This window comes from Pisolithus orientalis (genome assembly GCF_024613125.1).
Source record: "Pisolithus orientalis strain OTSU chromosome Unknown F5J12scaffold_11, whole genome shotgun sequence".
NCBI lineage: Eukaryota > Fungi > Basidiomycota > Agaricomycetes > Boletales > Pisolithaceae > Pisolithus > Pisolithus orientalis.
In genome coordinates this window covers 1,010,598-1,031,226 of record NW_026260792.1, presented here as the reverse complement: position 1 = coordinate 1,031,226, position 20,629 = coordinate 1,010,598, and the positions used below count along the sequence as shown (strand labels likewise).

The 20,629-nt window shown below is 47.1% G+C and overlaps 3 protein-coding genes across 3 annotated transcripts; 1 reads left to right on the top strand and 2 right to left on the bottom strand.

Moving 5' to 3' along the window:
• Positions 1 to 5,298: 5,298 nt before the first annotated feature.
• F5J12DRAFT_782312 (uncharacterized protein) lies at positions 5,299 to 6,305 on the bottom strand (the record flags this gene model as incomplete). Its single annotated transcript, XM_051742710.1, has 7 exons — positions 5,299 to 5,346; positions 5,537 to 5,713; positions 5,751 to 5,789; positions 5,969 to 5,991; positions 6,042 to 6,051; positions 6,108 to 6,200; positions 6,246 to 6,305. The coding sequence occupies 7 exons, from the start codon at positions 6,303 to 6,305 to the stop codon at positions 5,299 to 5,301; spliced, it is 450 nt and encodes a 149-aa protein (XP_051600941.1).
• A 1,007-nt stretch (positions 6,306 to 7,312) lies between these two features.
• Positions 7,313 to 12,354, top strand: F5J12DRAFT_782311 (uncharacterized protein; the record flags this gene model as incomplete). Its single annotated transcript, XM_051742709.1, has 22 exons — positions 7,313 to 7,392; positions 7,521 to 7,992; positions 8,120 to 8,136; positions 8,351 to 8,367; positions 8,418 to 8,529; positions 8,554 to 8,716; positions 8,821 to 8,862; positions 8,924 to 8,947; positions 9,043 to 9,639; positions 10,023 to 10,173; positions 10,235 to 10,279; positions 10,325 to 10,392; positions 10,433 to 10,949; positions 10,997 to 11,136; positions 11,188 to 11,245; positions 11,432 to 11,488; positions 11,541 to 11,578; positions 11,627 to 11,731; positions 11,945 to 12,009; positions 12,059 to 12,065; positions 12,089 to 12,240; positions 12,288 to 12,354. 22 exons carry the CDS (start codon positions 7,313 to 7,315, stop codon positions 12,352 to 12,354), a joined length of 2,994 nt encoding a protein of 997 aa, XP_051600940.1.
• A 413-nt stretch (positions 12,355 to 12,767) lies between these two features.
• F5J12DRAFT_782310 (uncharacterized protein) lies at positions 12,768 to 13,321 on the bottom strand (the record flags this gene model as incomplete). The annotated part of the gene is made up of 3 exons (XM_051742708.1): positions 12,768 to 12,923; positions 12,946 to 13,105; positions 13,260 to 13,321. The coding sequence occupies 3 exons, from the start codon at positions 13,319 to 13,321 to the stop codon at positions 12,768 to 12,770; spliced, it is 378 nt and encodes a 125-aa protein (XP_051600939.1).
• Positions 13,322 to 20,629: the final 7,308 nt, after the last annotated feature.

Here is a 20,629-nt window from a genome sequence, read left to right as displayed (position 1 = left end):
TCTTAGTGTACTACAGTAACAGACAGTAGCTACCCACTAAGGTACTTCTGGGGTCCTATCCTGGCTATATCCAAACAGTCTGATTGTTGAACAGATTTTCCACATCATTTTGCAAACAGCTGTAAAGTGCTCAGCCACATGATTCTGCCTTCTGAGATTGGAAAGGATCCTTGCACCCTACACATTTCTACAGCACTCCATCCATCAGATGCTCATTTTGCTAAGTCCATCAGATATAGCTGCCTCTTTGTCAATCATCTTGCTTGTCTCTTTTTCCAGATACAGTGGCTATGTATATCTGCCAGGTGTTCCCACCAGCTTCCATCCTGAAGCCCCCTGGTTCATTCCATTGTTGTCAGCCCTGTCCCATCCCATGCAGCTTGGTCAGCATGTTCTTTGGTTGCCTCAGGTCTGTCACTCAGTTACAAAGGTCTTATGTGGTCATTTCAGTCTCCCCACTTGATGAAGCATATGGGTCCTTCCTCCCTGCTCCCTGCAATGTCTTTATTCCAATCTTGTCCATCATTCTCCCCATATTGCAACAGCTGCAGTATAATCTACTGTTCTCCAGCCTCCCTGATCACATTCATGACAAGTATGACATGAATCTTGCCTTCTTACTGCAAGACCCAGCAGAAGATGTCCCCCCTTCTCCCTCTCCTCCATCAGAGCCCTGTTCATGAAGCTTTTATTAACTTTGCTGAGAGGATGAATGGGTGGGAGTTGCAATCACCTATGCTCCCATTTCCCCACAGACCCCCAATGCCCTAGCCCTTTGACACCTGACTCATGCTGTCCACTTCTGGAATTAATACTTCCCTGTCTGGAAATGACATCCATCTGTCATCCCATCTTTGGATCTAGTGAGGTCTCCACTGAGATCTGACATGCATTGCCACCCCCTAATGTGATATCAGTGTGCTTACTCAGATTTTGACATTCTTTGACTCATACTGTGATATTTCAACCATCCTCAACTTGTTTGTTGTCATTACTTACCAATCTTCTATGCTTGCTTACTTTTCATTTCTCACTTACTCATCATGATTACTCATTGCTTACAGTCCTTACTCATTACTTACCAAGTATTTGTGCCTCATTTTTCATAGGCTGCACTCCCCCCTACAGTATATAAACCCCCTATACTTAGCTACAAAAAAAGCAATCAAGAAGTCACTCAGGAATCAGTTCAGCTCATCTCAGTCCTAACTCATTGTCAACAGTTGAGGCTCCATCAAGGGTCTATCTACCTTCATTTATTATCTGAAGTGTCATCTGTGCTTAGTCAGCACATTTGATTAGTTATCCTTTCACTCCTGCATAACTCAACATTGACTTGTGCTAGGAGCTCATTCTATCCAAGTTCCTTACTGCAGTCAGAATCTCTCTCACAGTTATCATCCATTCATCCACTTCTGCACAACTCAATGTCAACTTGTGCCAGGAGTACTTTCAGCTGCATACCTTCACTCTGTTCAGCATCCTTCACCCTCTCAGTCATCATTCATTCATCTTCTCCTGCATAACTCACCATTGACTTGTGCCAGGAGCACCTGCTATTGAGCTCCCCCCCACATTAGATTTTTCTGCCCTCTGGGTTCCATGGAGGTAAATCACCGCTTGTTCTTTGTTGTCTTTGGTGTTGGTTTTGGTTGGTTTTTACCACCTTTCCACACTTTGACTTGCACCATCCACTGTGGGTGGATGACTACCATGAGTTCTTACATGAGCTCACAACTAATTTTGGTCCACAGGATGCCATAGCCAACACTGTCCAGCAACTTGAGAACCTTACTATGAAGGACAGCTCTCAGATCACCAAATATGTCATGAAGTTCAATCATTGGGCTTCACAGGTCAAGGACTATGGTGTTGGTGCACTCCACAACCACTTTTATAGCAGACTTCCAGACCACATCAAGGATGAGATCACTTGTGTCAGAAAACCTTCTACCCTTGCACAACTCTGTGACCTCACCCAGACTATTGATGCATGCTACTGCGAGCACAAAGTGGAGATCTCATGCACCACCAAGTCTGCCATGGATAAGTTGCAGTCTTCCAACTCCAACAATAAGTCTAAGTCATCCTCCTCCTCTGCTCCAAAGTCCAATGCCAAGGGCAAAGGCAAACAGAAAGATCTGCACAAGTCTGATATTGCCCATCTTCTGGGCAAGGGTGGCAAACTCACCTGCTGAATGCCAGTACAGGATGAAGAACAACCTCTGCCTCTTCTGTGGTGAGGCTGGCCACTCTGCTAAGGACTGTCCCAAGTCAACCTCTTGTGCAGCCAAAGCCTGTGCCACTACAGCTGGGGCTCCACCTGCTCCACCTGCAGAGAAGGCTGAGCCAAAAAATTTGTCCACTCCTCCAGGGAGTCTGCACAGCCTGGAGGAAGTGTTGAGCCCAGCTGTGCACAACTGGACATCCAACTCAATGCATCTGCTCTCTCTACTCCCAGTTCTTTACTTCTGTCTGTAACTCTTCTTGACTCTTCTGTTGATACTGTTTCTACATTGATCAATTCCAGCTCTTCTCATTGTTTTGTAGACCCATCTATAATCAAAAAATATTCTATTCCTGTTTTCTCCATTTCTCTGCCACTTCTGCTCCACTTGTTTGATGGCAGTACAAATGCTTCCATTTCCCAAGAAGTAGATCTTTCCCTCCACTTTCCTTCCAGCAATGTCAATTCTGTTTCATTTTATGTTACTCTGTTGGATTCTTCTTGTTCACTGGTATTAGGACACAACTGGCTCACCCACTTCAATCCATCAATTGACTGGGTATTGGGCAGTATATCATTTAAAGCACCATTACAGGGAATGCCAATGCCCCAGATGCCTTCATCACCCTCCACTGTGACCTCCCTGGATCTGACACCCTCCACACCATCTACAGCTCTGACTGCCCCTCTGACCAACTTGTCATGATCTGCTCCACTCATCTCACTCATCAACACTACTGTGTATGTCAGAGCCTGCACTCTCCCTGACACTAGACAGTTCTGCTTACAGCTTTCCACTGATTATGTGAAGTTTCATGCATCCTCAACTTCCTCTCCACCTCCTGACCTCTCCTTAGTCCCTCCTGAGTATCACAAGTTTGCTGACATCTTTAGCAAAGACAAGGCTACCAAGCTTCCACCACACTGCTTGTTTGATCTCAAGATCAACCTCAAGGAAGGAGCTTCTCCACCAGAGCTTGAAGCTCTCCATGCCTTCATTGATGAGCATCTTGGCTATGGTTTCATCAAGCAGTCCAGCTCCTACTCATGGTGCCCCTGTCCTCTTCATGAAGAAGAAGGATGGTTCACTCTGCCTGTGCATAGACTATTGAGGACTCAATAAAATCATGAAAAAAGATCACTATCCACTGCTGCTCATCTCTGACTTACTTGACTCCTGAGCTGTGCCAAAGTCTACACAAAGATCAACCTCTGCCATGCCTATCATCTAGTCTACATCACAGAAAGGGATGAATGGAAAATGGCTTTCCACACTCACTATGGCTCTTATGAGTGGTGGGTAATGCCCTTCAGTCTGACTAATGTGCCTGCAACTTTCCAGTGATTTGTCAATAGCATCTTTGCAGACATGCTTGATGTCTGTGTCATAGGTATACCTTGATGACATTTTAATTTATTTGCAGGACATGGAGTCACACCATGACCACATAAAAGAGGTACTTCTCATATCCATGACTCTTGGGCTCAATCCTGGTCCAGTCCAGACCCATAGCCCCTATCTCTGGTCAAGCCTGGTCCTAGTCCAGCCTAGAAAACCCAACTCTGGCCCTAGATAACCCAACTCTGGCCCTAGATAACCCAACTCTGGCCTGAACAACTCAAGTCCAGTCTTTTATCCCTATCTCCAGTCCATTCTGGCCTCCTGGCCTTGCACTGCTCCACCCTGGTCCTCCCAGGTCCATGTCCAGGTTGCCTGGACATAACTCCAGTCTGTTTTCCTTTGTTTTTACTATATTTAGTCTAGTCCCCTTTGCTGATCTTTGCTTACTGTACAAACCTGTGTCTGACTCTGGTCATGCTGGTCACCCAGACTTTAACTATTAGTCTTGGCACAGCCTCCATGGCTGTCCACTCCTTGCTAATCTTCTCACTAATAGCTTATTAACAAGTCCAGTTCTATGCTTGTTACCCTGGACCAGCCTCATGTATTTAACCCCTGTACATACTTCATAGCACCCTCAGTCAGAATATCAACTTAGTATTACCCTTGAACTCTGTACTACCCTCAAGTCTGCTCTACAGCTAAGGCCAAGCCTTAAGCTATCCCCAGCCCTGTCCTGGACCTCTCCCTGGCTTGCATAAGGGTACAGCACATAAGCTGAGACCAAGGGAGGTAGATCCAACCACAGACCAGCTTCCCCTTGTGTGCACTCTAAGACTGGCCAGTTTCCCATGCTCCTGGCCTTAAGTCTGGTCCGCCAGACTTAGCCCCTGACCTCTGGCCTTAACTCCAGTCCAACTGGACTTGGCCCCTGTCTCCTGGCCCTGACTTTGGCCACCTGGACTTGGCCCCTGTCACCCAGTCTTGAAGCCCAGTCACCCAAGGGTAAACCCATACTTGACAGTATATTCTGACTCACACTTGTGCAAGCCATTGCATCATGTCTAGGTCCTGCTCTAGAGCCCCTACCCATGACCTTGTCCCATTGGGACCCATCAGGCTACCTCTCATCTGACTCCAGAGCACAACCTGGAGATCTCTGCTGAAGCAGAGAGGCAACTGGTGACCCTCAGCACTCTGCACACCCCCAGGTCACATTACCCCTGGAACTATGTTCCTAGTGGTCAAAACTTAATGCATCCATTCCCTCACTCCTGCCCTGCCTTCCCCTTGTTTTCTCCTGACTCCAGACCAGCCATGTCAGCCCCTGAGCCAGACTTACAACATCAGCAAAACACAAAAATGTGTTAGTAACTCATAGCTGCCCATAGTATTTGCACAATTCCATATTAGTCCAAAGCAATGTCAAGCATCCTAGCAACTCATAGTGCCAGAGTAGACTACACCAGACTTGCCCAAAGTAGTGGCCAGCATCCAAGCAACTCATAGCACCTGAGTAAGCCACACCAGTGATACCAGCAATCCAAAGACCAATAGCTACCTAGCATACAAGGGAACAGACACACCTAGCTAATACAGCAACCTAGATTCCCACTGTAGTAGAGAACTCAGTAGATCTAACTTTGTTCCTATGCATGAAGGCAACAACACACAGACATAACATACAGCATTTTTTGATAAGTACAGGAAAGTAATGGATAGTACTAGTCTAGACAAATGGCAAGTATTCGACTACCAGCATGCTCAATAACTGTGCCTATCAAGATCTGGCATAAGTAAAATAGTGGCCCAAAAGAAAAGAGTGAGCATAGCATACCATTGGACTCGAGAGATGGCTGCAGCTCACTGGCCAGAACACTAATGTCGAAAATAGGCTCCCCCAGTCCATGTTTTTTCATTGCTACACATAATGAGCTGACCTCTATATCTTTTTCATGGACTCTCACCTCGCTGCTGCCCACCTTGTACTTGTACAACTTGGCCATTGATTCATATTCGTGGGTGATGCATGCAGCCAGAGCTTGTTCTGCACAAAAGGCTTCGCATTGTGCATGCACTACATCAAGAAGGAGAAGTGCCTCATGATTCAGCTGACTCTTTGATTCATGCTGCAGATTGAAAACCTATCAATGAGTGGTTATTTACTGAGTCCAAGCTTACTGCATTGATGACTATGATCTTCATATAATATCTTCTGTACTGGACAAGTTTCACATGCACAAGCAGTCAATACTTGATCATGGTGCATGATGTGGTAAGGGAAACAAGCCCATCAACAATTGGCACATCCCCAAGTTAGAACTCATGCAGAGCATCATACCAAGTGTGAAGTGTGTCAGGGTCACCATCCAATGGACTGCCAATGTAACTGAACACACCCATGTATCAGAGATCAAGACACCTGCATCAGCTAGCAATAACAATAACTATGATCCTCAAATTTGCTGGTACCTTGATTGCACTGAAAAATGTAGGATGTTTGAACTTGCAACATCATTATATGAATCGAAGACTCACTCCCATGGTTGTGCAGAAGAAAAGTCCTTGGAGGTTGAGGATGGGAGTTCTGATGATGGCGACAGTGAGATCAGTGATCGCAAGGAGGCAAATCTAGTTTCCAAGATGCCAGGTCCTGCACAGCCCATCACCAATTACTTCACCATCTCTGTGTGCCTCAGGACCCAGGATCCAGACTCCATTCCCTTCCCCTTGCATAGTTTTATCACAGATGGTACAGTGATCAACCTTTCCTATGACCCACCCTTGTGATGCATGAGTGTTGATGGCACTGCCAAGAAGTTTGGACTACTTGACCTCCAAGCCACCCTTGTCAATTTTCTAAATCGTGAGAAGGTGTATGGACCAAGCTCTGTGCACACTATAAGTGGGCAACATCAGGGATCAAGCTCTTCAACCCTGCCTTTTACTGATCTGCAGGTTTGGTACAAGATGCAGCTGCAGAACACAGTGATACATGATATCATGGACATCCTCCCTGCCCAGACTCTCTTCTGTTCTCCACCTTGTGAGACCTGGACCCTTGGCTGCTATGATGCAGCTATCATCAATGTGGACCCCCATTTCAAATGGCCAGAGAGTGGCCTGAAAGGTTCATGGTCCACACTATTTTTCCATGTCACTCACAAGAGTATCTTAGGTCATGTTGTTGGCCAGCTCTGTCTCCTGATGTGCCCTTTTGGCAAGAGGGGGGTAAGATGGTCATGGACAGACTGTTTTTTGGTCTACATTCAACATTTTGACATAGCAGCTGAAGATGTGACACACCTACATATCCTTAGGTGCACAAAGAGAGCAAATGGCCAATGTCTTGGTGATGTCATCCCACTCAGTCAGGTCTGGGTGTTCACACATCTCATACCTCGCTTCGGGAAAACTGCAGATAATTGATTGATGGCATACAACTCCTTCGAGCATTCTACCAAATTCTATCTCAACAAATACTTTGACAAAAATACATACTTTTCCCTAAGTCATTTGGACTCTCCTCCCATCTAGTCAACATACATGTTACCTTACCATATACCAGAGCTTATTACATGTTAATGTTGAAATGCATCAGTATTTTGAGAGGTGGCACCATTTTTGAATGTGTGACCCTACTTGTCAACAACCCTCAGAGATGTCCAAAGACTCAAACAAAAACAGATATCAAACAATAGATGGTACCTACAAGCTGATCAGTTCTCTCCCCCTGCCCAAACATGGCTGCACAGTTCATGTTATGGACAAGTTCACTGCTTCAGAACTTGAGGGCACCATCATCCATGAACCACAGATACAAGTTAGCTCTCCTCAGAGCCTCAGTTATGTTACAAATATTATCTTCGAGTCCTTCAGAGATACATTTACCTCCATAGCTCCCAGGTCCCTGATTGTCCCTCTGAAAACAATTCCCACATGTGTCCATAGCTATTCTGCCTCCTTCAACCAGGGTGGCTTGTCAGAGGACAGCCTGGTCAGCCTATATGATGACAATAGAAAGCGCTGGAACTGGGAGCTTCGTCCACCCCCAGGCTCTGATTCACCTCCTGAGCAACCTGGGCCACTTGCCTCAGAGCTGCCAGTAGAGTTGGAAAAGCTCTACTTTGAAAAGCAAGTTGCTCTGTTTCTCAATGCTATTGGAACTGCCACCAAATCCACAATGCCCAGTCTATCCAGCAAACCCCAGCATCAATGTATGGCAGACTGGAGCAGAACCAGCTTGCAAGGTTCTACAGGTTATTCCCAAAAGCCTGACCTCATCCTTGTCGATAACACCCCAGTATCCCTTGATGAGATTACATGGTTAAGTCCCAAAGTCATTGCTGAGTACTCAAAGGAGTCTTTCAAGCCAGCATCCTGCCTTGGGAAGATGATGGACACTAAGGCATATCTAACCCTTGTCAGCCATCCCTGGAGGCGCTATGTCCTTGGATTATCAATTACTGATAGCAAACTTCTTTGACTTCACTTTTATGACCACTCTGGTGGTGCAATCTCACCCTCTATCAATATCCACACTGATGCAGAAGTCTTCATATACATTGTATGTGCTGTTGCGTTTGGCTCCTGCTCAACCCTTGGCTTTGATTTGACCATAGAGATATCCCCCCATCCTGCACACAGCCACAAATGCACAGCACTTGTGATACCTCTCTCCCCTTTCCCCTCTCCTGCAATGCCTTCTCCTCACTTGGAGTCAGGCATCCTCCCCAGTGCAAACTCACTCCTGACTCTTGCATTACTTGAACACATCCCAGCAATCAAGAGGATCCAAGTAAACAAGACCTTTCTATGAGGTGCTCGATGTATTATTCTCGAGCACAGGCTTTCTAGGAAGGGGTACTGTTTGTTACCTTGCATGCTACAATGGGGAATACTACATCATCAAGGATTATTGGGTGGAGGAGTTCAGAGCAGAGGACAGCCCTGCACTGAAGTCAACATGATGAAGCTGGTCCAGGACATTGACAGAGTTCCCAAGTTGCAACACTACTGGGTCATTGAGGTCAAGCTGGGCATTGTTGATAAAACTGAATGATATCATGATGAGAAGTGGCGAATTGTGCATGAAGTCTCGGAGAACTCATGTGCGATTGGCTATGAAGCTGTGTGCAAGGCCAATGGTAATGTTCAAGACAAAAAAGGAACTCGTTTCATGCATCCAAGATATTTTATGAAGTACAGTATCCTCTTCCACTTGTAAAATCAATACTAATTTCTTTAACAGTCCAACAGCAGGCTCTCGGGAGGGGTGTCCTCCATCGAGATTGTAGCATCAACCATGTAGCTTTCTCCTTGACTGGGAATTTGCTGTATGGGTCATGTTTCAGGGGGAATATGACTTGGGTGGCACAGTAAGTACTACACAAAACATTTTGGAACTTGAAGCTGATAGTATGCAAAGGGGACAGTCCCCTTCCTTTCAGTGAATATCCTTTGCCAACTCAAGGAAGCCATCACTAAAAGTGGAAAGACTAATGTCCCATCGATCTGGAAAAGCACCTCTCTCACCCATGTATTCATCGATCACCCTACTACTATACACCATACATTTGTGGACGATATCAAATCCCTGTTCTATGTTTTCATCTGGATTTCCATCCTTTATGATGGGCCACTTGGCCATGAGCATCAAGATATCAGCCATGTAAAGACACTTCTTGGCTTGTGGAGTGAAAAGGTGGCCAAAGATCTTGAAATCACCAGATGCACCAAGTTCACATTCCTTAATGACCTGTCTGAATCAAGGCTGGATTCCGAGGTCTTGCAATATTTTCAAGATCTAATCCCTCTGGCTAATGAGTGGTGCATATTGCTTGGGCAGTCCCTGCTGAGCAGAACTGCAGTGCAGTTCTCTGACGTTATCTCCCTTTTTGATCATTTCTTGGCCAGCATGTCATACAAGAAACCACCAGAGATGACAAATGCATTCCAGCAGATCATCACCCAGCACAAAGTGCTTAATTCAAGCATGTGTCCAAGTCAGGAGAATGATATGGATGTTATGTCTTTGGCAATTATGTCTTCTAAACACCTTTGTGAAGAGGTAAGGAGCATGGATAACCCTCCTATACCCAATAAATGCTTCAAAGGCATGTAGTCTTAGCATGAATTATATGTTTAGTTCACATTCTGTATGTGTATGTTACATGTAAAGTGTTTCAATTCATTTGCAGTGGGTAACCATCTCCATGCATCATTTTGTTTTACATCTTGTGATGAACCTGTCAATATTTATATGGATTCACAAGATGTCATTTCATCATGGTCCCCAGGCTTCCATCTTATACTGTTCTCTGTTTAACTGCTTGTACCTTCAGATATCCACCCAATCTGGAACAATCCCACTGAAAAAGAAGGATAGCAAAAAAGCCAAATGACAACCAGAGGCCAATGGAAGCACTTGACCCACAAAAAACAAGTGTCTAGGCAGCCCACCTGTCAATCTTGAAGAGTCTCAGTGTGTTGCCACAGCAGGACTCTGTTATAGTGGAAGGGCAGGGGTGGGTTCAGGTGGAAGGGCTGAGCAATTGGAGCGGATTGGTACTGCCCTTGAAGGCCAAGCTACATGGCCACAAAAGTCAATGGATCTCCCCAACAATTCCATTATAAATCCTCTTGCACCTCCACCCACTTGGCAGAAAAAGGGTGGGGCCCACAGTGCTGGCCAGAATGCAAAACTGAAGGTCAGTTCTAGTTATTTGCAAATATCAAGCTAACTGCTTGCAAAGTCCAATGTCGCCCCACCACCCTACATGCCTCCATTGCGAATGGTCCTAGCCCAGCTGATATGCCTCTGGTGAGTGTCTTTTCATACTGATATACAATGTTCATTTCAGAATCCTGTCCCTCAGTCTTCAACAGCAGTAGCAACACCTGTCTTCCATCAGTGCCCCACAAACTCCCATCACTTTGGTTTCAGTGTTCTGGCTCAACAGCCAGGTCATATTGTGCCTCCCAGGATGGAACCTGACCTTCAAGTGCTCAATAATCCTTATATTGCCACAATTTGGGGAGACCAAGTTCCCAGTAATACATCTCATCTGCCAACACCCCAGCCCAACTACCAGTCTTGGTTTATCCCCCACCAGCTGCCTGCTACTGTCCCTGACTCTTGTATCAACCCCTCCCTTGATAGCTTGCTCTCATTGAGACAAACTTCAGCAACCACTGATGTTCGCCACAAGAGTTCAGAGAAGCTGTCATCAGAGGGCTCCTCAGAAGAGGAGTCAGAGTCCTTGAGTAATAACCCATCAGACACAGAGGTTGGCAAGGTCTCCAGCAATGAGTTTGACAAAGATGAGGATGACGCATTTGGATGGGGTGCAATGAATCTTAGGCAATCAACTCATCCTGGTATGTGTCAGAGGTTATTATGGTATTGGCTCAACATTCTTTGTTAGGCTTCTCCCAAGAAACGATGACAAGCAATCCTATTCACCACAATTCCTTACCCCCTGACCACAAGTTTCAGTACTCATGTGATGAGGATGACAATGTGGCTCTGCAAAGCTTACAATCCAAGGACAAGGCTCAGCCAGAGGTATGAAAATGCCATTCCTGCTAGCTTTATTTATTCAGATTGTTATTTTAGGGTTCCCAATGTGGCACTGTCATCGACGTTCTCCCTTGTGCACGACTTGGTCAACAAAGTATCTCAGTGCACCAGAGCCCCTTGTAGAAAGCTACAGATGAGGGCCCATTGCCTTCACAACTGAGATTTTACAAGGCAGTATGGAAGGACTGTCTCAAAGATGCTAAGTGAGAATGCAGGGCTGCACATGCACTTTCTAACCCATTCCCATCAAAATCTCACAACCTCAACCTCCCCATAACAGAGGCACTTGTCACTGTTGTTGTTGAGTGGAATCAACACAGTGTGCAATTTGAAGATGGTGAGTAACAATATTTTTGCTTTATACATGTCTCATTATCCTAACTTTATAGGTTACTGGCCTGACCACAAGCAAGATATGGCATGCCTCGTAAGTAGTCCCATCTTTTGGTTACAGCTACTGACATACTGCTGGTAGCTCCTTGGTGATATATCTACCTGGCATTTGGAATTGAAGTCAGTTATGCTGGCAACCATGCCATCTGTGTTCAACCTTGTCCCTCCTTCTGATGTTGCACCACAGGTTCATGTATAATGGATAGAGACTGCTGCTGCAAAGCTCCTTGACAACTTGCTTTTCCTGCAAGACAGTTTCGATGAGAATGTACATTCACACAGTTCATTGTCTGCACTACTAATGGATTGGTTTATCAGGGAAAAACCAGGAATTTCACTCACCCTGCCCTCCAGGAAGCTGTCATACAATTCTACTATACTGGGACCTATTGAATTGCAGATAAGCGTCCTGAGTCCTTCAACAATTCAGTTCCCCTTTCCTGTCTGGCTCTTGTCACAGCCATGGTGAGTTATTTTACACCTGAAGTCACTGCAACTCAAACTTTTCTCACAGTATCATTGTGTGTTGGATGGATTTGCAAAGAATGGCACAGAAAAGATGATGCCTCAATTCTCTGGCAAGGCTTACAATTCCATTTTCCATGGCATGATGAAGGTGCTGAATGACATCCTTTGTAATCCCTATCATGGCACAAGGTTGCACAATCAGCTTTCTCAGTGGGAAAAGGAAGGATGGTAAGCACTGGGGGGGCTGACATGCTCATGCTGACTCCTCGTATCAGGGCTGCACTGCAAGAGGTTGATTTGAATGTAGAGAGGTACCAGCACATTCAGGCAGTCCTTGATTGATTTCATAATACCTAGTCCTGTCATGCCTGTCATTACATGTAGTACACAATTGATGCCAATGCTCCTGTTCCTGTCATACCTGCTGTGAACTGTTCCTAGTTGTGGAGTGATCACATGTTTGCAAAGTAAACATTGAGATGGGGAGTACTGGACAACACCCCAAGGAGAATACAGTCTGGCCAGTTTTGTACAGTGATATCTAAGCATGAAAGTTCCATAGCAATCCATAGTAAGTAAGATACTGGACAAAGTTCCATGACAATGTGACCATTCCATAGTAACAGGCAACTAGCCATAGCAAAAAGTGTTGTTGGGTGCATCTGTCCAGCCTGGACCTAGCTAGGGGACTCTGTGTATTATGGAGCACTGTGGAGAGCTCCACAGCTCAAAGTGATGTTCTGATGAATCCAGACTCACCACCAACCCCAGTTCATGCCTGAGCCCACTTCCAAGTCAGAATTACCCTCCAGACTTGCCCCTGAGCTGGCCTCAACAACCAGACTCACTTCTGTTAGCTCCCCTGAGCTACCTCTGACTCCTGGCTGGTCACCCTGGTCTTCACCACAGTCCTTACCTCAGTCATCCCAGCACTCTAGCCCAGCTGTCTTTGACCAGTTCTACTGTACTGAACACTGGGATCATATCACTCATTTGACCTCCTGACTCCCTGATGTTGGTCTTTTGACCTCTGTGCACCTCTGGTGCAGCCCCAAGGCCTGGACCTAGCCAGTCCTGGTCCTCAACACCTTCCCTGTTCCCCATTGGCACTTGGCTTCAGTGGTTTTTGGGCCCAGTCTCCACCCTTGGCCTTTGTTACACTGGCCTTGGAGCCCTGGACCCCTTTCCAGTCTCCAGACTGTCTGTTACTGGCCTGTCTGGCCTTAGGTTGGCTTGTCCACACTCACCTGGACTTGTCTGAAGCCAGTCTGCCACTTCTCTCGGCCTTCTGCCCTTTGTTACTGGCCATCCTGGCCCCAGTTTGATTCAAACACCTCACCTGGACTTGTCTAGACCTGTTACTAGGTCTTGGACCAGTCCTGGCTTTCCTCAGACTCTCCTATCCCTTGTCCTGGTCCTGCACTAGTCACCTCAGCCTCAGGATGGTGCTTGTCTTTCAGACTTGCTCCAGACCTTGGCTCTGGTGGTCTTGGCTAGTGTTTGACACCTCCACTTCAGTCTAGGACCAGTCTGCCAGCCCTCTTGCCCTTAGCCCGGTCCCTGACCTCTCTTCCAGCCTCTCTTTTCACTTGGAGGCACCCCTGGGCATGCTAGTCCTTTGGACTTGCTCCTGGCCCCTGGTTTTCAGTCTAGGACTGGTCTGCCAGTCCTCCAGCCCCTATCCTGGTCCCCAACCTCATTTCCAGTCCTTTCCCTGTCCTCCATCCACCCTGGGATCTTAACCAGGTTAACAAGTTGGTAACTATGTACTCCAGAAGCCATAACTGGTGGTCTTGGTTGAGACAAAACAATTAGAGTCTGCCCCAGGATTCTAACCAGGTCAACAAGTTGGTACTCTAGTACACCAGAAGCCAAAACTGGTGGTCTCAGTAGAGATCTGTTCCCCTTAGCAGTCCTCCTGGCTCATCCTGCCAGTCCCCAGACTTCCCTTGGCCTCAACCCAGCTTTGTAGCCTTGGACCAGACTTGCTAACTCCAGTCCCCCTATTTGTGTCTGGTTTTTTCACCTCCAGACTCCCTTATGACTGGTCTCCCCAGTTCTGGTCTTCCCTCCCTCACTAGGCCTTGTCAGCCTTTGTCTGGCCTGTCATTTCCAGACTTCCTTATAGCCCCTGACCGGTCTTGCTGACTCTGGCCTTCTTTCTCTTTTCTGGTGTTTTATCTCTGGACTTCCTCATGACCTCTGACTAGTCTTGCTCACTCCAGACTCATTTCTTTTGGCCAGTCTTCCATCTCCAGCCTCCCTTGGCCTCTGATACCCCTTGGGTAGCTCTATGCTACTCCCTTGCCACTCCTTTGGCCTTCGGGCTTGTCCCTCATCCTGGAACTACCCCTGACCTCTACCCCAGTGCTATGGTCTTAACCTAGCACCTCTTTCTGGTCCTTGGTGGACCTGGCCTTGGTTCTCTCTCGGTCTCCGACCCCTATTTAACTGGCCTTGTCAACTCATTAGGAACTGAAGTATCTAGGTTGTAGGGAACTGACTAGCCCACTCATAGGCACCCATTGGTGGCTGAGTGTAGTGCAGTCACCTATCCCCACCTAATACTAAAGTTTGCTAACTCCCCTGACATCAACCCTGCCTTGGAGCATGAATTTGCTTGCAAGACAACCCCAGGCCTCAGCCCATCTGACAAACCCCTGACTCTGCTGGTCTGTTTCCCAGCTCACCCACTTGCCCTGGAACTTGTATGTTCATGAGGCCCTTCAGGTGCCAGCTAACCCCTCACCTTCCCCCTTACCATCACTACTGTCACCCCACCATCGACTCCAGAACTCTGGTCCTACCCACTCTCCCAACTCCAGTCTTACCAGTTGTCTTTGGCCTGCCATTTTTCACCAGCCTCCTTGCTTCCTCTTGGGCTCTGGTTCTGGCCTTCATACCCTTACTTTTGACTCCAACACTCCTTACTATCCTTGTACCAGTCCAGCCTGCCCTGCCAGTCTTGTATCTCCAGTTTCAAAGCTTTTTATGGCCTTGTAAAAGCTTCCTGGAACCAGTCTTGACACCTGTTAAGCTGGTCTCCATGTTTCAGTACTTGGATTTACAACTCCAGTGGTAGTACTCCTACTATCCCATCCAGTACTCCTCTTAGCAGTCCTGGCACACACCTTGTACCCCTGTAGACTTGGGAAGTCTACCCTAAGAGGGGGATAAGGGACCTTGCTAGTGATCTACTCTCTTCCAAACCCCTGTCTGTTACCTCTCCAGTGCCCTCAGCACAACCCCACTCAGTCCCTACACACCAGTCCCTGGTTCCCTGGCCCAGTCCTTGCATACTGAAACACTCCCAAACCACCTGCCCTGGGTTGCTCCCAGCCCTTGACATTTGTGTTGGTACTCTGGTCTCACTATCTCAGTAGTCCTTGGCCCTCAGTGATTGTGTGTTCACCAGTCTCACTGGTGTCACACACCAAAGGTGTTTGGTGAGGTGGACATGGATACAGCTGATGAATGGAGATGAAGACCATAGCCCTCATATGAAGAAGGACAGCCAGAAATGTTGGCAGTCATCCCTCACACAAGAACAAGTCATCAGTGCCAAAGAAAAAGAAAGGGAGCGAGTTAAGCGCTGGTTAAAATTCTTAAGCACCTGTGCATGGCATTCTGGTTTTTGACATATCTCTGCCATTTCTGCAGATACTGAGACCATTCCCACACTCACTTGTAGTGCTCAGCCATGTGATCCTACCTTCCAAAATTGGAAAGGATTTGCACACTCCACACATTTCAACAGCACTCCCTCCAAAAGACACTCATTTCGCTAAATTCTTCTGATATGGCTGCCTCCAAGTCAATCATTTTGCTTGTTCCCTTTCTAGGGACCATGGCTACATATATCTACCAGGAGTTCCTACCAGCTTCCATCCCAAAGCATCCTGGTACATCCCACCCTCATCTGTGCCCTCTCAGCCCATCCAGCTTGGACAGTGTGTTCTTTTTGTCAGTATGACCTCTAGGAGGACATTCTTTGGTCACCTCAGGTCTGTCATTCACTTGGAAAGGTCTTACATGGTCATTTCAGTCTCTCCAGCCCAAGAAGCATATGGATCCTTCCTCCCTGCTCCCTGCAATGTCTTCATACCAGTCTTGTCCATCATTCTTGCAAGATTGTGACAGCTACAGTATAATCTACTGTTCTCCACTCTCCCTGATCACATCCATGACAAGTATGATGCACATCTTGCCTCCTTGTTGCAAGATACAGCAGAAGACACTCCCCCTTCATCCTCTCTTCCAACAGAGCCTCATTCATGAAGTTTTTATTTGCTTCACTGAGAGGATGGTTTGGGGGGGAAAGTTGTGATCCCCTATGCTCCTGTCACCCCACAGACCTCCAAAGCTTGACCCCTGTTGACATCTGACTCACCCTCTCCACTTTTGGATGTACTATATTGGCATCAGATCAGCACTGCCTCTCTGTCATCCCACCTTGGCCTAGAAGTGATCTCTTTGAGATGTGACATGCACAGCCTCCCCCTAATGCAATTCCAGTGCACTTTCCCAGTTCCTGACATTACTTGACTCATACTTTGACATTCTGACTGTCTCTGACTCACCTATTGCCAATACTTACCAATCTTTTGACTTTGCTTACTGATTCTTTGCTTTTTGGCTTGCTAATCCTTACCAATGCTTACCAATGCTTTCCAAGATGATTACCCATTGCTTACATTCCTTACTCATCAGTAGTTACCAATCACTTACCAAGTGTTTGCACCTTGTTTTCCAAGGGCAACACCCCTGTACTATATATAAATCACTGTACTCAGATAGCAAAAAAAGAAGAAGACATCAGAGAGCCCCTCTTGCTTGCATTTTTATCATCACTCAGTAATTCATTCACCAGCTTTGATAGTTGAGACTTTATTAAGGGTCTAACTATTTTCTACTTCGCTTATCCTTGTCTATCATCAATATACTTTGCTCCAAGCCCTCCCTGAGCTCAGTGCAGCTTAGGACATTGAATTAAGTTGCCATCCATCCTTCTGTAGGCTGACAGCAGTCTACTATATCACTTTCTATTGCATTCTTGCTCCTTCTTTGTCAGGAGCACCCCCAACCCTCAGCACTTGTCCTTGAGTGTTGTAGCTCACAAAAACCCACCCAAATCAAAGGTTCTACCATCTAGGTACCACATGGGCACACCACCACTTGCTCTTTTTGTCTTTTGTGTTGGTTTTGGTTGGTTTTCACCACTGAACCACACTTTGACTCACACCAGTCTCAGCCTCCTGTTGTCAGCCCTTTGGCTGGATAACCCCTAGGCCTCACCCAGTCTCCAGACCCCCTGAACCAATCCTCCAATGGTTTTTGGCCCTTGGGCTTCTTACCACTGGACAACCCACCACCAACCAACTCTGGACACCCCTAAACTGGACTCAAGACCCAGACTCACCTCCTGCCAACACTCCTAGGCCTTCATTGAACCAGTCTTATGACCTTCTGGTCCCCAGTTCATGCCTAGCTATGTCTGGCCCTCTGGTCCTTGTCCAAACCAAACTCTGGCTGTCCTAGACAGTTTCCAATCCCTCACTGACCTCCAGAAACTCACCCAGCCTTGCCACTTCTGGCCTTGGGTTTGCATCTTGCTACCCCTGGTTACCCCAGTCTCAGTGTTAGCCCACTGGCCTACACTGTTTTGGCCTCTGGTTGTCAGCCCACCAGCTAAATGGCACCTCAGGTCATCTCCAACTACCCCAAACCTCTCCAACCCCTTCAGCCAGTCACTCCAGCCTGGCCCAAGTCCATACCAGTCTTCCTTTGGCATTTCTGGCCTTGCATCCCTGTCCAAGTCCAAACCAGTCTCCCACTGCTCTTTCTAGCCCTTCTGGCCCTCACTCGCTCCTGACTGGTCCCCACCTGGCTTTTCTAAGCCCTCCTTGACCATTAGACCAGTCCCCAGTTGGCCCTTCCGGTCCTCTCTGACCCTCAGACCAGCTCCTGGCCTTCCTGGCCTTCTGTCCCCTTGACCAGTCTTCGGTCTGGCTGTTTTCTCCAGACCACTCACTTTAGCACAACTGGCTTCAGCCACTCCCAGTCTTGGTCTCCAGCTTTTGCCACCCCTGGCCTGAGCCACCCTTGGTCTCAGCCTTCAGCTTTGACCCCTGCCTCTAGCCCTGGTTTCATGTTTCCTTGTTATATGTTTTCTTGGTTTTCTGTTACCTGTTTTCTTTTTCTGTAGATACACATTCTCAGACCCTATGACCCCCTGGAGCAGACCTTGGACCTGTCTCAGCCTTCATCAGCACTTCTCATGACCCTTGGTACCCCTGCAGTGCACTCCCAGTCCAACCAGAGTGTTCCTAGGCTGGTTTCCTGGTCTTCCTGGCAACCACCCAGCCTTTGTGTCATTCCAGTGTCACTCAGCAGCACACTGGTACACCCCTGGACCATCTTTGGTCATCTCTGGACCTCTCTGGACCCTCTCAGCCACCATATTGCCCTGAACCAGCTTTGAGGCACACCTATGGCCCTAGTGATACACCCCTGGTACATTTGTTGGACATTACCAGTCCCTTGTACACCTTTTGGCCTCTGGTTTTCCCTGACCTGGCTCTGAAGCACACCCCTGGGCCTCACCCAGTCATTCCTGGACTTCATGTTGCCTTAACCCAGCTCTGAAGTGCAACTACCAGCCCTCTGAAACATTGGTTTCAGCTTTCAGCTGTCTCTGGAAAGCCCTGTCCAGCCAGTCTAATCACTCCTGGACTCAGCTTTGCCTTGTCCCAGCCTGCTGAACCACCTAGACTGGCCTTTGGACCACTTGTTGTCACTTCTCTGGCCTTGGGTTCCCAGAACATTCCTCAGTCTTGACCCTTGCCCCCAAACTTGGCTTATACCATTCTGGTCTGAACTACTGGACCTCTGGTCATCACTGGCTTGTTTCCCAACCCTTGGGTGTTATGCACATGCCCTTTCACTTGTCAATGAGGCTGTTGATCAGGGTGTGCCATGGGATATTGGGCATGTGGGGGTTTTGAATTTACAGGGAACATTCAAGTGGGTACTCTAGCAGTAGCTTGCATGATTCACCAATTTGGTTTGCCTCTAGGTTCCTTACCTCGGATATTAAGGGCACAAAGCAGACCTTGAAGAATCACTCATGTTGAACCCATCCTTGACTCCAAGCCCTCACTTTACCATTTATCAGCCACAATTAACATGGCTTTCCTCCATAGCCAACTGTGCCACTGGTGGTGCCCTTAGCACATGTGAGCCAGTGGTTTGAAGGTGGCATGAAATAATGGTATTCAAAGCACACTAAGCTGACTAAGCTGACAACTAAGCTGGAAAATTTTAGTGTACTAAACCCTACTAAACTTTGTGTGGCTGAGAGGGAGTTCAAGCTCTGAATCAGCACATTCTCTTTCTAGATATCCAATGACCAAGTTTTCTAAGTCCAAAGTTATCATACAAGTGCTTCGAAGTGTAGTATACATGTGGTAGTGTAAAAAATGGAACAAGTGATAGATCAGGTTGTCCACCCATCCATCAAGATGCTGAGGGTATCCCTCTGCATAGAAATACTGGAACTTCTCAATGTTGTGGTGATCACTGCTACCCAAATGCAAAATGAAGAGATTAGAGCACAACTATTTGATGAGATGGATTCAGAGCTCACCAGTTGGACAGATACATCATCTAACTCTTCCCCTAGCCCACTGAGCCCAATGATCATTCCCCCCCTCTCCCTGGAATCACTGATCCTTTCAGCCCTGGGATCCATGTCAGTTGACTCAGAATCAGCATCTACCAGCTCTATTTCCACAATGGATATGATTGCTGCACCTTATACAAACTTTCTGAGTGCGATCCAAGCCCTATGTGATGAGGTTGAGGCTGCCAGGGTACTTGAATGCCCAGTGGAACCAATGCCAAGAGTGCCTCAGCTGCACCTTCTGGAACACTTTGCAGAACATTGCCCAGACCTCTTTCATAAAAAGTTGTGTGTTAATTCAGGGATATTTGATGATATCCTTGATCAAATTAGTCACCACCCTGTCTTCCATAACCAATCAAATAACAAGCAGTTACTGGTGTCTATCCAACTCGCAATCTTCCCCTTTTGCATGGGCCATTATGGCAATGCTTGCTCCCCTGAAGATATTGGGCAATGGCCCAGTATCAGTGTTGGGACAGTGGTGAACTGTATGCACTGCATCATGGCTGCAATTCTCGATCAGCATGATAGATTCATCTACATCCTGCATGTCCATTCAGAGGGAATACATCAAGCACAGACATTCACAGAGTCATGGACTTGCCATGCATGGAGAAATGGGGTGTTCATGGCTGATGGGACTTCAGTAAACTTTCATGCATGGCCAGGAATGTTTGGAGATGCATTTTCAGACCCTTCAGTCACCTGTAGGCCTGAAAGTGGGTCATCCGACATGTACATTTTGTCCTAAAAGTGGGACTAACCGATGTCAGCCGATGGTGCCCAAAGGTGGGTAGGCCAGTGTGTGGAAGTGGGGTTGGCTGACCTGTTTGGAGGATGGTCCCACTGCCTAGAAGTGGGTTTGGCCGACCTCTTTGGAGGGTGGTCCCAGTCCCTGGAAGTGGGGTCAGCTGACCTGTTTGAAGGGTGCAC